This window comes from Amphibalanus amphitrite, unplaced genomic scaffold (genome assembly GCF_019059575.1).
Source record: "Amphibalanus amphitrite isolate SeventyFive unplaced genomic scaffold, NRLGWU_Aamphi_draft 001664F_arrow, whole genome shotgun sequence".
In the NCBI taxonomy this organism is placed as follows: Eukaryota; Metazoa; Arthropoda; class Thecostraca; order Balanomorpha; family Balanidae; genus Amphibalanus; species Amphibalanus amphitrite.
In genome coordinates, this window is record NW_024883157.1 from 53,775 (window position 1) to 71,101 (window position 17,327).

Consider the following 17,327-nt stretch of genomic DNA (forward strand, 5'->3'; position numbering starts at 1 on the left):
CTGCTGGCGTTTCTTACCACCTCATTGGCGAAAAGCATGAAAAGCATGTGGTCTGCAGTGTTCACTATGGAGAGGCTGATCAGTGTAAACATATGTATCCAATATAAGACCGAACCGACAGTATGTTGATCAAATCGCCACCAAACAGTCCAACGATTTCAGAATGCGTCTGGAGAATAGTGTAATGTTAACCTTATAAGTTGGATATCAATTGCTAAGATCAAAAGCTGCCGAACACCTTTGTACCGATGTAGAAAATTACCACACCTCCTCGGTGTTATCAGTCTTTGATCAGCGATGCAAAGATGGCGTATATTTACAAATAGCTCGCCGTGCGCTGATGGGAGCCGTGAGATTGAAGGGCTGCGATGTATAAGGTAGCTCAAGTAAAGGCCGCCGTCCACTGGTTAGGCGCACAATATGCGCGTAATCGTTTAGTACCTAGTAGAGTTGCAAAGTTTTCCCCATGGGCTGCTACCGGCACCGCCCCGCCCCACAGAAATTTTCTGGGATACCGGCATGCTACCACCCCCCAAGCAAAAACGCCGCCAAATTACCGGCATACTAAAAACCTGCATTCTTGATTCTGGCTTACCCCTACATGAGATGCCACATTTTGGCAAGTTCAGTTACCGCCCCACCCAGCAGCCACCCATTGTCCAACCAAAACTCCAGCAGCCTGATTTTGGCTGAGTTTGCCCCACAAATACCACAATTTTGAAACTCAATTCCAGTTTACAGCTGTTAAAATATCAACTGTAATCAAAGACGTATTGCCTACAACAAGCCTACACACATTCATCAAAAAAGCAAGGTAAAAAAGAACTTGAAATTACTGAAATGTGTTCCTGAAGACTGCACAGTGAGCAGCAATCACATTTACCACAATCGTTCTTATTTTCCACATTACCCTAAAATGAACTATAGCTAGTTATAAATCACAATATAAAAAAAAACTACAGATTTGGCCATGTTCCTAACTGAGGAAGCGAGATCAACATCTGCTTTTTCCTATCCGCCATGGCTTGTTGGCTCGTGAGTAAGATATGAATCATGTAAAAATATGTGTTAATAACTCACTTATCCTGAGAAGTCACCAAATAATATGTATAAAAACGATATAATATCCTCTCCCATCTCAAACGCGGGAACAAACACAAGGTTATAAAGGATCAAAACAGATGCGCCATAACAGTTTTTAACCAGCTGATTAAAACACTGCAAAACAAGTTTTAGGACTGCAAACTACTGCCTCGTGAATGATTTTTTTTGATAAAAATCATCAAACACGATATTAAAATTCAATAAAATCAACACTGTGAGTGTTATTCACTACAAGAAGATCCACTTCTCTTGAGTAATTCAACCAAAAGAAAGGGCATATGAATAAATATTACGTCATCAGCTTACATCCTTTTTTTAGGGGACAGAGGATCTTAAAAGTCAATCCTTGGTTGCTTGATCAGCTGATCATATTGCGCCACTTTGTATTCATTTGGTCTGCATGTTGTGTTTTCTTGTAAAGATAAGACAAAATGCCAGTTTAATTCATTTTCATTTCATTTTGGGACCGAAGTTAGGCTCAGGGCTTCCAACACCTGCCTTTTCAGCTGGATTTTCAGTGTCAAATTCTTTGTAGAGTATCTCAGACCACATCTCAGGACTCAAGGCCAGTTTCCAAACAATGTGTTTTGTGTTGTTTTGATTCTGCCTTTTGCCTAGGGAATGTTGCAATTAACATTAATTTATTTTATTGTATTATACCTATTACCTACCATTAGACTTACTAATTGGTTGTGCTTTTGCAACATGAATGAGTATTCTTCCTTTGATAGACCACAGTAGATTCTTGACAATTATTATTAGAGCCAAACCTGTGAAATGCTGAGGTTCATGTGTACAATTACCCTAGCAATGGAACTTCTACCACAAAATGTATTTTGCAGTGGCTAAGATTGCTGTTATTACAATTCAATAGCCTCTTAGTGTCCAAAGTTTGAATCATATGCTGATAATTTTGTTTTGTGCAAAATCAAAAATACCGGCATGCTACCGGCAGGATATGCCAAATACCACGAAAAAACCTGCGGTAGTGAAAAATTACCGGCATGCCGGTAGTGCGGTAGGGAAATTTTGCAACTCTAGTACCTAGTGCACACTGAAAACTTGAAGTGTTTTAAGTCGTCATGAGTATTGAGTAGTAATGTAATCTTGAGTCGTTAGCGCATGATTCGACACCCAACAGACGAATAATTATCAGCAGAATGCGATTCATCTGAACCGCATTCGGCGCGCAGCCTATAGACTTCAATGTTAAATTCGGCGCGCACTAAACCAGTGGACGGCCGCCCTTAGTGGAGAGCATGGATGCAGGCCACTTACTTAACCCGCGCCCCGCTGGGCTATTCAGCCATACGCGCCCTGCTGGGGGGGGGGGGGGGCAGATTCTGCCCCCCCTGTCTAACTTCCGAACCGATGGTCGTAGAAAGACGGGGAAAACGGCAATCGAAAGCTCTCAACAAGGCGGATCTTAGGAGCCCAAAATTTTTTGCTTAAGTAGGTCAGAGGTCAGGTCAAGGTCAGGTCAAGGGTACAAAATGCAAGTTTCTACAGTATCGGCCTTGCACCGTAGTTGCCGAAGAATGGACTGAGCCTGATTGCCCAAAACGTGTCCTTAGACTACCAAGACAATATTCGTTAAATACAATGTCATTCAAAGGTCAAGGCCAAGGTCAGGTCAGGTCAGGTCAGGTCACAAAAAACAAAATATAGAAAAGGGCATGTGCGACACATGTTTTATGGGTCATTTTACTCATAGAATTCAATAGGCACACTCAATAAGTGATATGGACCACCTCTGGATGAATTTCAGGTCGAGGTCAGGTCAAGGTCAGGTCAACTGAGGTCAAATTTTGAGGTTGGTTGTTAAGGCCTAAAAAGGTGTCTATCTGATGCAGTTTTTCACGGCGAATCGAATGGTGCTATTTTTGTTTCCGTACGAGGTCTAGAACTTCCAAAAAAAAATCATTTTTCAAATTTTTTGTACGTCGTGACGTCATAAAATTTTGAATAACTCCCACATTTTTGAACCGATTCTTCTAAAACTTGGTATGTACGTGCACATAGACCACTTCTCTGACATATATTCCGGTTTTTTTCGATACACTCAAAATTTTGGATTTTATAATTATTTTCCCAAAAAAGTCAGTTTTTTGAAAAACTTTGGGTTCAAAATCCAAAATTTTTAAAAAACCGAGATAGCCATTTGATAGACAAAGTAGAATCACGTATAACCTTTTTTGTTACGTCTTGATTCCTTAAAAAATGAAGATGTTAGCGGCGTTTGAAATTTTGCCGTTTTTGAGGCGAAATTGGCGAACATGACGTCACTAAAACGTCAATTTCTCAAAAATTTTCAGACGGATTTCGCTCAAATTTTCAGGGAATGTGTCAAATTGATGTATGATAAGGTACTGAAAGTTTGACGTCGCTAGCGTAACGCGTTTAGAAGTTATTGGCGAAAAACGGGAGGGGGGCAGATTCTGCCCCCCCCCCCCAGCGGGGCGCGGGTTAAAGTGCCTACCTATTTAATTAGATTTATTTTATTGCATTGTTTACAACTCTTCTCAGATTTCTAACCGCATTTAAATATTCATATCACACCCAATGTTGTAAGTGCCGTCTTGCAGACATTTCAGCACTTATTTGCAGTTCTGCACTCATTTCCTCTGCGCAGCAGCCCATCGAGGCTGCTCAGTTTTACGTAGTTCGTGTTCTAATCTGGTCGGAAACTGTAGCTGTCAGTGGTGTTTACCTTCTGTCGGATCGCTGTCAGATTCGGATGGGATCGGCGCGGTGCAGGAAGCGCGCAATACTCTCCCTCTGTTAGCTGGACCCCGCTCAGCTGGATACTCAGAGCAGAGGGGCTGGAACGTTATCGCTGGTGCAGTTCCGGAGAATTTGATTGGAGGAATTCGCTGCTAATTACATAGTTCTTTGAATCACGAGCTTTTTGGTAATAGTGACTCTTCTGCCACTACTACAACTTTTTACAATAAAGTAGAAAAATATCTACAAGCTATGAGACATGTAAACCGAAGGAGCACCATTCTTACTGGCTACGCTTTTATTAGAAACGCCATCGCGATGAACGGACACCGCTGCTACACATGTTACCGTTGTGGGGTAACAGTATTGTGAGCAGAGTAGACCACCTACGCCTGAAGCGTCTGTACAGCCGACAGTCGGCTTTATATAACTATATATTGACTCGTAACATGTTTTGGGCTTCATTTAATTGAAATGATCGGTAGCATGCCAATAGTTACAAAATAAATAAATCACTAACAAAATAAATAATCAACTACAAAATAAATTAAGGCAACGAGCCCTGCTATTTTATTTACCGATTACTTTAATAATGATATTGTTAGGCCAGTAACTTGGATCTAATTTGTTGACGTTCACTAATCAGCGGCCATAGATGGTCACCAGTGAGAGTTGCAAGATGAAAGAAAACTGCCTACCAAACTAGTCCTCGGGCTCTAATGTTGTAAGCAACGCCACAGATGCATAACGGAAACTTTTTCAACTTTTCATAAATGAATCATCAAACTTTTTTATCAACGCACACTACTTACCTGCGCAATTGCATATTTCATGGCATATGCGAAGTCGATATAAGCACATCAAAAGCGCAAGCAGTAAATGCACCAGTACTCATGGGGCTGCCAAACTTCTGAAATTATGACAAAGTCGCGGCACTTTGCTGACAACGTGACCGAGGCCCAAATGACCTCGCTGGTCCAACTTGGGGGCTCCCGTCAATCGTCTCTCTCTCTCTCTCTCTCTCTCTCTCTCTCTCTCTCTCTCTCTCTCTCTCTCTCTCTCTCTCTCTCTCTCTCTCTCTCTCTCTCTCTCTCTCTCTCTCTCTCTCTCTCTCTCTCTCTCTCTCTCTCTCTCTCTCTCTATCTCTCTATCTCTCTCTCTCTTTCTCTCTCTCTCTCTCTCTCTCTCTCTCTCTCTCTCTCTCTCTCTCTCTCCCTGTCTGCTGTCTTCTCCCTCTCTCTCTCTCTCTCTCTCTCTCTCTCTCTCTCTCTCTCTCCCTGTCTGCTGTCTTCTCTCTCTCTCTCTCTCTCTCTCTCTCTCTCTCTCTCTCTCTCTCTCTCTCTCTCTCTCTCTCTCTCTCTCCCTTCCTCCTAATTGATTCCCAGTTTGACCTTTTCTGGCCGTAATCAATCATTGCCATTGGCCATCCGTCCCCTGCACCAGTGGGTGGGTATATCTGCCATGATCGGTACGATCGCTTATGCCTCTCCCGACCCTTATGATTATCCCAGGGGAATCCGTAGAAGCCAGTCCTAAGCGAAGTTCTCTTACAACGATAAGTTGACGGAATTGGTGGAAGTGGATTGAAGACTTCATTCAATCCAGTCGCCAAAACAGTCAAGAAGGGAGAACGACAACGCATATTGCCTGCGGTGAAAAGCTAGACCATCGTTGTCTCCGGGGCTTTGTGTTTGCGCATCTGTGCGCGCCTATTGACTATTGCGACTGCTGTAAGACTTGTAAAGTTTTGAGTGGGCTACTGTGCAGGTGAACTTTTAGTAAAACTTACACAATTGCTTACGAGTTACGACCCACAAAGTTCAACAGACAACTTCGGATTCGCTGAAGAGGGTACGAAGAACATTGTTTAATTTTCGTATAGTTAGTCCGATTAATTGTCCAACACACAATTTCCGATGATGCGACATTGCCTTCTAAGAAAAACGTTATCATAATGCCACCACTCAGCAGTGCACGTCATCCTTCTGACGCTTGGCAATCGTATCTCATCAGATAACGAGAGAATGAAGAGAGTGACGGCTTTTTCTGACCATCTTACATTGCCGTGTTCGGATCAAGCTTTCACAAATTGCTTATAGCTAATACTTTGGCGCGAAGAATTGCAAACATATTATAAATGAATGAAGAGTCCACTGAAAGACTAAGTATTTCAGCGGTGCTATGCTATTTTTTGCAACAGTTGCAACATATCTACAAGCCGTTGAGCGGATCACCGTACCTACTCGTATCTCTCATCGACCAGTAGGTATCTCCGGGCTCCGGACAGTGGTGTCTCCGGGCTCTGGACAGTGGTATCTCCGGGCTCTGGACAGTGGTATCTCCGGGTCCCGGGCAGTGGCGTCTCCGGGCTCCGGGTTCCGGATTCCAGGCTGTCTGTACCACCCAGCGCGTCAGACCAGTTTACGGCAACACTCAGGAGCGAGCCGCGCTGCCGGAGAGGCAATAACCGTCTGAGACCGGGGATCATCTCCCGAGAAACAGCCACCAGAGCTCGTCGGCAGCCAGCTGCGTTACAGAGCCGTCCGCGGCAGAGACCCGGACCGCAATCTGCTGCCGGCGGTAGCAATGAGGCAGTTTTAAGTTCAGAGCCTGACAAAGAGTGGTCCGCAACTAGTGGACGAGTTCAGGTTGGCGATCATGAGAGTCATTTATCGAGAGCGGTATTTCCGGGACCTGGCAGGCGGCCAGCTCTCCGATCCGGTCAGAAATATTCGGTCATTGGTCACCGCAAGGTGGCCATGGTGGGCACTGAGAGGACAGGTCAGAGGTCAGAGGTCAGTGGTCAATGGTCGGTAAATGGTCATAAGTTGGTGGTCAGCGGTCAGTGACGTCAGCCCTAAGTCAGTGGCCACTAAGTGCTATGTAGTCGGTTACTGACGGTCATCAGTCGCAGCCAGCAGTCAGTGGGACCTGCAAGCCGTTGTGGACAGCGTTTGTCGGTGATCCAGCCCCCCCCCCGTCTCCGGGTCATCAGTGGACGCTCATCGGTCACCTCTGTTCAGCGACGTGACCGGTGACCGAGCCGCCGAGGACCCTGATTGGCCGCATCAGTGCTCACGGCGCCACCGTCGTCCCTGATTGGCCACATTACGGCACAATGAGCGGCGTGAGCAGCAAACGGCGGCCGTCGATCACAGTCGTGCCCCCGGCTGGTCGTGCTCGTGTTCACCCCTCCGCCCCGCCGTCCCCGGGGGTGTCGTGAGACGTGCCGCAGTCTCTACGCCACTGATCAGGCGGACGGGGCGTGCCTCCAACGCGACCGGGCGAGGATATTAGAGATAGTGATGGACGTTTTTGCTGTACAATCGGCGTTGCCTGAGTAATACTCAGTGAGTATAGAACAAATAAATAACCGGAGACGCCTGAGAAACTCGGGTGACACTTGTGGAGGACGTTGCTTATTCACGGCATCAAGCTTGTGTTTCTGCTGAAATGCGGGGCCGGCAATATCTGCAACTAGAAATTATTCCAACACTGCATGTCGTTGTGTGCGTGCGATAGCAAAGCATCATGCAGTGCTAAACACGCAACGCAACAGTCAATATGGTTGCATTGTCACAGGACATTCAGAGATGCCACGAGACCAGGGTCAGACATATCCATACGGAGGTCGGGCCCGCCGCCATGCGTCGGTTACAGCTCGTGGGGTCAGTGATACCAGCCTCAGGGTCACGATGGTTGCTATAGTGTTAGTTCCAGCAAATTTGACTTACGGCTGCCTTCTCCGTAAGCTCTGAGCGTCTATCAGACGCTCATTTTCTTGGTAGTCCATTGTATCCCACGATAGTGTAATGATGCAGTCAACTACATATAGCGTTGAACAGTTTCTGACAAATGAAGTGTTTTGCTCCCTGGGATCGGGTTTCCGCTCAATGGCTTTGATGTATGGCGCTATAACGGATACTTCTTACAGAAACAGAACGAAAAGAGATCGGTTTATATAACGCTTATTAGAGCTTCAGCACATCTATTGTATTTTCCAAAGGACCTTTCGGCATAAAAGAAGCGATTTCGAAGCACGGATGAACAATGGAATTACTGCAAAGCAGAAAAAGGATTTATAGGGAAATGAGTTCAAAAAGTTCTTTGATGGTGGCCCACTTTGCATTTTGTGTTTAGATTGATTCCTTTGAAGTTTGAACGTAGGGCTTCGTATGTAGGAAGACATATTTAGGTATAGGAGACTATTGATTTGCGTTTGATTACATTTGGGTGCATTGTAATGATTTCAGACTTAAAATATCACCGCAAACGTGGATAACATTTCATAGAAAATAGAAATTTGCTATTGTAACGTTCAATTCAACGCATGAAGTACTGAAACACGTGACGGACAAAACAGAATGTAAAACACGCTTATTGTTTCCAATTAGTTCATGAGTTTATGCGCATGCACTACTATGCATTTCAGACCCCATGAGACCCTGTTTTTTGGCGATAATTTATTTAATATTCGTCCAATTTGCTTCAAATTTTCACAATGGACATTTCAGCTCAAGCGCCAATTTTCGTCAATATGGTCTCTTAACAAAATATTAAATTTAAGGGTACTTGTCGTTGCCTCGTAATGTTAAAATCGGTTCCGTAAATTCGTCAGTGGAGTAGAGGCTATCCGTGCGTACGCATGACGTCAAAAACACGTGACCATTAAGCTCCGCCCTCCCGGCGGACGGGGCGGTGACCTTGGCCGGTCAGTCGGCTGCGTGGAGCGGGCGGCGGTGGCTGCCGCACCGGGGCGGCTCGCGTGGAGCGTAGCTGCCGTGCAGTTGTTGCAGCCGTAAATTCATCGAATGAGCAAAAAAAAAGCGCGCATAAGTAACGCACTAGCTGAAGCCCTTGACTTTGTATTTATCACAAATGTACGTACTTCCTGTTCACTCACAAAAATATAAATTCCACACAAGATTCGGGGCTTGTGAAAAAAAAAACGCACATAAAAGACGCTGTTGATTTCAAGTGGTTGCGTAAAATTATGTATCAGGTCAGACTACGTCCAAATTACAAAAAAAAAATGTGTTTCTTAATTCTACAGTCTACACCTTTTATGTCGGAACATTTTTATGTTTCTAGGGCTCTGTAGGCCTGACAGCTCTTCCTGCGAAACCTTTCCCGTATATACGGGAAATATATAGTCAACACTATATAGTGTTGACTGTTCCCGTATAGTGCTCAACGTCCGCCTGCCACATTCCTATTTCTTTTTGTGCACGATTTAACAATATAACACGTATGTACAGCGATAAAGGACAATTCGACCACACGACACATCACGCTTCTGCTCCACCCGGCGCCCCGCACCGCTTTACGAATCACGAATACGGTCGTCTCGCTGGAGTGATGCCCCAGGCAATCGGCCGCGCCCGCGACATAAGTCTTCATTCTACTTTGTTGCTTTCTGCGCCTTCCTCGGAAACATTTATTAAAGCTGCCAAATACAGCTTATCAATATTTATCATGTATATCAATATATTTGGGTCATGTGGAGGCTTACGTATGATCTCACAGGTAATCGGGTATAGTGACCTGACCCAACCTGACGATCAGATAGGTGCAACTCCGGCGTAAATAAGTGCCCAGAGTCCAAGAGTTCATCTATCTTTTCTCTTACGGCCGATTCGGTCCTATAATATAATTGATCCTACTCTGATTCTTAGGCCAGTTTTACCAACAGAAAAAAGGCCGCCTGCCGGAAATTTTCACATAAGGACCGCTTCACATACGGAGCGTAAACGCGATGGGCACGTAATCAGATAGGGCTTTGCTTTTTACGCTCCGTATCTGAAGCAGTCTCCGCAAAAAAAAAATCGGCAGGCGGCTATTGTTCTGTTGGTAAAACTGGCCTCTGATCATTATGAATATTATGAGCTGGTTCGACGTTAAAATACCAAAATATGGAGAAGAGGACACCACTGCCCTCGAACGGATAATTTTTGGGCTTTCGTCCCGAAACAACTTTGCCAGCTCCATTGTCTCCAGTATGCGGTCCTGATGCGACCTCTCCGCGGTGCTGACGCCGACTGCCCATCGCGGTCACGGCCAGTGGGCGGAGTTAAGTTGGGCCCGGCGTAACGTGATTGGCCAGCGCTCCTATCCAATCCGGTGCGGCAGCGAGCGAGCCTCTATCCGGGTGCAAAAACTGATTAACATTACGAGCCAACGACAAGTGCTCTAAATTTTGATATTTTGTTAAGAGACCATATTGACAAAAATTGGCGCTTGAGCTGAAATACCGTATGCCAAAATTTCAAGCTGATTGGACAAAAATTGGAGAAATTATCGCCGAAAAGCAGGGTCTCATGGGGTCTGAAATGCATAGTAGGTATGCAGGAAGATCAACATTAGTTCATGTGAATACTCGATATGCTCATTTAGTGCTCAATGAACTATGCGACTAGGTATATGATGCATACTTCAAGGTATTAGTATGTAGTTAATGCCTTATTTACCCTTCTGCTGAGGAGAGGAAAGGGCTTGAATAGGGAAGACTCTTAATCGGTGTGACGTCACCGGTCCTTGAAATGGCGGCAGTGAGAAGCGGAGTACAACGCCACTAATTGTCGCCAAGCCCAAGATCACGAAGCAGGGTTGGGTTCCACCTTATAGGCATCCCTTCATGGCTTGTGAGCTAGTGAGCCAGTTAATTAACAACATGCCAACTTCATTATGAAATAACTTTAAAACGTACAAAAAACGAAACGTTAGCATAATATGGACTATAGGGTAAACACAGATGCTGACTGTTTCTAAGATTTCTTAACTGAAACTCCAATCTAAAGGGTTTGCTATTGACTTAGCCTATTCTGAGCCACGAAACAAATTGTTGTTTGATAGGAAATCTCCCATCAGTCGTTTGGAACAAAAAGTGTTTTACTCTTCTTGTACGTTACAGCATTGTTAAAGAAAATTCCAGCGGCTTAATGGCACACGAGAGTCGCCCAGTACTGTTGTCTGTCAGAGTTGCTCGCTCACAAATCTTCCCCTCCACAATATCTCTTGGCTGCGCTGGCTGGCTTAGACACGCTTGCAGCTGACGTATGTCCTGTCACCTCAAACGACCAGCTACCCGACAAAATAAGCAGTGACGTAAATCGACATCCGGACCGAGAACCTGAACGCTTAGTACGCTGTAGTGACAACCGTTTTTGTATGCTTCCGTGACATCTGCTACTTATTTGATTTATTGTTGCTATAAAATGTTTGCTTTTGAAATAAATACTAAATAGTAAATAGTAATATTTTCAAACGAGTCGTTTCCCGGATATATCATATATAGCTTGACAGGGTGGAAAGTAATTACGCGAACATACTTTTTCGTCTTCTAGTAATGAAAAAAACGGCGGTGACATAAACAATATATGTTTTACTTTATCCTTATCTAGTTGCGATGCATTGACATAGGCGTTCCGGCATGATTTACATCAGCATGTGAAGATCTGTTGGCCAAAGCTCAGCCCACACCTTATGGAGCTGTCCAGTGAGGAAATCGGTATAGGTGGCTCCTTGCAGCTTTTAGACGGTCTCCTGAGGAGTCATCTGGAGATTTTTAATCGAATTGAGGCCCAGGCGTTTCCCAGATCAGCTTTTGTATGTCCTGAAGAAAAACAGGTTCTCACAGCACCAGTATTGCGTTTTGTTGGCCGTGAAATAAGGATTTCACCAATCACGAAGAGCAGTTTCTTTGCGTCGGGCACAAAAGTGCGCTCAATCATTTTGCCCCTTTCGTTGCACGGTGGATTAGACAGAGACACTCGTCTTGGAAGATGTTCCACCGGTTGAATACTTTATTTTTAGTGACCTTTTTTAGCGCTACACGCAATTCTGACACCACCCGGGGGCTCGTGACCCACTGATGTGTTCCTTTGCCGGATGTTTGAAGGTTGGGACGGACGGGACATAGGACGCAACAGCAGCCCTCAGAGCAGTTGTTCTGCAGGTTTGACGGATGAAACAGTTTCACAGATGTCTCACCCAACCACAAATCCAGCTGCCTGTCCTCCTCTGTCCATCTTTGATTGTCTTTGAAAAGCTTCAATTAACAATTCTGCTGTTAATTCGTGAATTTTGGTCATCCCGAGGGTTTGTATGACTTAATTTTCGAATTTTTGCGTATTAATGTGCTAATCGTGATATCCTAGATCGGGTACCCGGCCAGAGTAAGCTATTTTGCCAGTTTTCGGGTCGACTGGCGTCGTTTTGTCGCCGACATGGTGACCACCCGCCCGGCGACAGAATTCGCCGAGGGGTTGCTGCCGCGGACGGCTTTGCTTTTTAAGTCCTCTCAAGTGTTATTATGTTTAAAAAAACGTATAATTGTGCAATGCTGGTGCTGAGACCGCTACGAATCCCTTCTCCGCCAGTCCAGCGAAAATAATCACAAACGCTTTCCCTGGGAGCTCCAAATTGAGCTCTTTGCCTATTTCGGTCTTGTGCAGCGTATGGTGTCTGCACCATTTTAAGTCGAGAGGTGTTTAAGACCTTCCAGGTCATTGTTCAAAGTTAGGTCACTTTTGGTAGATGAGGCGACAACAAACACGACCAATTATGTTCCATGACAGCCCGTACTCATAAAAATGCTCCACTGACGGTCAAAATTGTAAGAAAATACATGTTCGCGTAATTACTTTCCACCCTGTACTTTGTTCTTTTAGCATATTATTAACTTTCATTAACCCTGATATTTGCATGGTGAAATGTCGTCTATCAGAGTGTGCGGATGCGGCAAATCCCTCTTCAAGTCCTGGGGCATGACTAGTGAATAATGGAATGGAGGGCTCTAAAGCATTGACCACTTAATCCTTACTACCTCTGCTCAGTAGCTCCGTGAATTCCTTATCATAAATTTTGAGTCGTTTTACGAGGAACCACGACTTCGGATTGTTTGATGTGAGAGTTGATCATGTCATCCGTCCGCTTCTTTTTCTAGTCTTTACACGTGGTTGGTGTGACGGTAGACGCTTGACTCCCATATTGTTCAGAGATGGCGCTAGTAGTGGGCGCCTGAAACTAGACTGTTCCGCATGACAACAATTCACAGTGGATGGAGTCTGCGCATGGTCTGCGCGGCAAGCCGCGAACGGGAACGCTGTTTTCCATTCCCGTCCAGAGATGGCGCTAGTAGTGGGTGCCTGAAACTAGACTGTTCCGCATGACATCAATTTACAGTGGATGGAGTCTGCGCGGCAAGCCGTGGACGGGGACGCTGCTTTCCATTCCCCTCCAGAGATGGCGCTAGTAGTCAGCGCCTGAAAGCATACTGTTCCGCACGACTCGAAACGTAGCCGCGCGCCCGTCGAGTTTTGCGAATCGCTTTCAATTACTCCTAGCATAAGTGCGCAACATAGTTTCTCAGTACAATCCGGTTCCCTCAATCAATCTTTCAATGAATTTGCAGAACGTTCACAATAAAAGGCACCTTCCAGACACATTTTTCCGTAACTATAGCACATATCAAAGAGTGAAAAATCACATAGGAAATGTTACTACATTTTATGCAGCTTGCAGAATATTGAACATCAATGAGTGCTGTGAATTGCGATTTTGAGATATTCTGTCCAAAACGGGTGCGTACGGGAGCCTTTGGTGAAGAGTAATGTGATCGTCCCTTTCCAGTGCATTATGTTCATTGCTGAGGACGCGATAGAGAGTTGAAATAACTAACCACCCATTCCATGTTTCTCCTCCGTGCCGGCAGTCTGATCCTGATCATCGGCTCGTACGCGGCCATGTTCTTCAACATCCAGCAGACGCGGCGGAACACGCCGCTGGTGGTGAGGGAGGTGGAGGTGGCGCTGCGCTTCTTCTGCATCGTCGCCACCGACTGCCTCTGCTGGACGCCCATCGTGGTCACCAAGGTGCTCGTGCTCATCGGCGTCCAGATTCCCAGTGAGTTCAGCGATCGGCGCCGGGAGTTAAAATGAGTGTTGAGAGGCTGGGAGCTTCCAATGTGCTTAGAACGCTATGAGTTTCCTATGAGACTCGGTACGGAAGCGAGAATCTTTTAGAGAACTGAGCGGGACGTATCTAGTGCTTCTGGTGCAATGGTATTGATGGGCTAGGCCCATATATACTGCTGAGCCTCCGGACTGGTTCTTTGTCCGATAAAATAATGAAAAAAGAAACTTTCGGAAGCCATACCCTCCACGTTACGAGTGTATATAATTGCCAAATGCAGCAGATGTCATAAGGAAAATAAAATATAACTATTACTTTTTTAGTCTCCAAATTAACTTTTGTGGACAATTGCAGGCGTAGCTCCAGTGCTGGAAATGAGGCCGCTTTCTGGTCCCGGCGTTTTATTCTCCTCGCGGGTTAATCCCGTCCAGCGTTTAGCCTTTCGGGACCCACTCAGGGTCGCGGTTGTTTTCGCCGCTCGCCCCAGTCGAGATGCGAAGTTAATCGTCACACGAAGCTTATTTAGGGCCAGCCAAACCAGTCTAGTCTGGAGTTACTGTTAACCCGCGCCCCGCTGGGGGGGGGGGGGGCAGAATCTGCCCCCCCTCCCGTTTTTCGCCAATAACTTCTAAACGCGTTACGCCAGCGACGTCAAACTTTCAGTACCTTATCATACATCAATTTGACACGTTCCCTGAAAATTTGAGCGAAATCCGTCGGAAATTTTTTGAGAAATTGACGTTTTAGTGACGTCATGTTCGCCATTTTCGCCTAAAAAACGGCAAAATTTCAAACGCCGCTAACTTCTTCATTTTTAAAGGAATCAAGACGTAACAAAAAAGGTTATACGTGATTCTACTTTGTCTATCAAATGGCTATCTCGTTTTTTTTAAATTTTGGATTTTGGCCAAAATTTTTTTCTCCAAAAAATGACTTTTTTGGGAAAATATTTATAAAATCCAAAATTTTGAGTTTATCGAAAAAACCGGAATATATGTCAAAGAAGTGGTCTATGTGCACCTACATACCAATTTTGAGAAGAATCGGTGCAAAAATGTGGGAGTTATTCAAAATTTTATGACGTCACGACACACAAAAATTTTGAAAAAATGATTTTTTTGGAAGTTCTAGAACTTGTACGGAAATAAAAATAGCACCATTCGATTCGCCGTGAAAAACTGCATCGGATAGACACCTTTTTAGGCCTTAACAACCAACTTCAAAATTTGACCTCACTTGACCTGACCTCGACCTGAAATTCATCCAGAGGTGGTCCATATCACTTATTGAGTGTGCCTATTGAATTCCATGAGTAAAATGACCCATAAAACATGTGTCGCACATGCCCTTTTCTATACCATTTCATTTTCATTTCATTTATTCTTTTATCACCAACGGGCGTTACCCCAATGACAGATGAAGTCAACAAATAAAACATTGATACACACTAAACAAGCACAGTAAAAACGAGCACAGTAAAAACAAAGCAGACTAGAAACATTTGTTTCCAGTAACAGCCGAACAGTTACACCTACCTATCTGTGTCTCTCACTCACATACCGTTTCACTCTTGACCTGAACTCTGCCATGCTACTCTCCCAGACGTCCACATCCCTGTTCGCCTCCAAGAATGCGTTGCACACATTCGGTATGCGGTTGAATGAACATGAGCGAACAGTGTTTACCCTTGCAAACGAGACAGCGAACAGTGACTGTGTACGCAGTGTCCGGGGCGGCACGTGTATGGGAAACTTTTCCAGAAGAAATGACGAACATATTTTGCTTCGATGAATGTTTCGGAGAAACATAATGTCGTGCTGCTCGTGTCGGGCAGCTAGGGTGTTCACCTTAACCTTCGCCCCAGTGGGGGGGGGGGGGCATATGTTACCACCCTGTCACGTTTTTTGCGTGTAAATAAAAAACCGCGGCGCGTAGCGCCGCGCCGCTTGGGGTAGCTTTTTGTACATCAATTTTGGATAATGTGTGAAGTTTTTGACCCCAGGTCATGTCAGGTCAGGTCACCAGGTCAAGTTAACTGACCAAGCCTTAAAAAAAGTTTGCAATCATGTCCAGCCTGCAGTGTTTGTCAGAAAGGTTTGAAACTTGGTGGATTGCATGCTGTTATGGGTGCCTACAATTTGTATATCTCGGATTTTTTATATCCGTGACCTAAGGTTAGGTCCGTGGCATGACCTTTCCATTACAAGCCAATGGAGAAAAATGAAAATGCCTCTAGATCCGTGTGTACGCATAGCAACAGTCCAAATATTTCAGAATCACAATGATTTAGTCCACTCGTGATGACCAAGGTGTCATTTTTGCTGATAGCCTCTAGAAAGGTCATCCGAGGTCATTTGAGGCTACAAACAGTTTTTTGCCAATAACTCGCGATTGGAAAGAGATAGAACGCTGGGGATGGTCTCATTGTGTTTGTCTTGTTGAGACGCATCGACTGATATGCAACATGACCTTTCCCGGTCAGGTCATGACCTTGACCTGAGGTCAAATTTTCAAGTTGACCTTTCAAGATCAAATTATAGTTCATTCGACGCGTCTCGGTGAGGGGAACACGATTCTGGCAATAGAAATGTCGTGGCTTTTTGTAGTCGAAAGTTATTGGCCAAAAACACTTTTCGTAAAAACAGCTATTTTTGGAGTTTTTGCCCTCTGGAGGCTAAACCGTTGACCTGAGGTCAATATTGATAATGACCTTTTCAAAAGAAGAGTTCAAAAGCTATCGATTGTTCTATCATGCGTTTTTCTAGCTACCATAGTTCCTGAGATAGCGGCATGTTTTCTGAAAAATATAATGACAATTGGCAAATTTTGACCTTTGATGACCTCTGGTGACCCTAATATTGCTCTAAGGTGAAAAATGACCGAAATACTATCAAACGTACGCATTGAGAGCTATCGACTGCTTTTTACCGCGTCTTTCTAGCTCTCTTAGTTTTTGAGTTAGAGGTGGGTGGTAACATATGCCCCCCCTCACTAGGGCGAAGTTGGCCGAGACCGCCACTGGGGCGCGGGTTAAAGTGTTCAGTGAGGTCACGGTAAACAAACGACACCCCGCGTACATGGGAGCGGGCACAGAGCCAAACCAGAAACTTCTCCTGCACACGTTCAATCCGCTGCATGTGTGTCCGCGCCGCTCCACTCCACACTACACTGCAGTACTCCAGTATTGAGCGGACGTTGGCGTAGTACGTTGCTAAAATGGCTCTGTGTTTCGACATGTCAAGCGAGCGTCCTCGTTTTCCCGTCGCAAATGTCCGCATAAGTAGACCTAACGCTCTGTTAGCTTTGCGTACGGTGTGCTCAACATGATCTCCAAACGTAAGCCTTTGGTCCAGAAGAACGCCCAGATCTCGCATAACTTTAACACGCTCCAACGATACGCCTCCGATCGTGTAAACTCCCAACACTGGTTTACGCCTTAGGGTCAGGGTCAGGACTTTGCATTTGCTTGGATTCAGCTCCAGCTTCCACTTATCTGACTTCCACTTATATATTTTGTTTTTGGTGACCTGACCTGACCTGACCTTGACCTTTGAATGACATTGTGTGCAACGAATATTGTCTTGGTA

At 45.0% G+C, this 17,327-nt stretch overlaps 1 protein-coding gene across 1 annotated transcript in view; it reads left to right on the forward strand.

The window, feature by feature from the left end:
• Positions 1-17,327, forward strand: part of LOC122374502 (relaxin receptor 2-like) — a gene marked incomplete at its 5' end in the record, with an annotated part of 73,059 nt that overhangs the window by 51,581 nt on the left and 4,151 nt on the right. Inside the window, one exon of the mRNA XM_043353298.1 lies at positions 13,541-13,731. Coding sequence (XP_043209233.1) covers positions 13,541-13,731 — 191 coding nt within the window. The remainder of the gene's footprint in view (positions 1-13,540; positions 13,732-17,327) is intronic.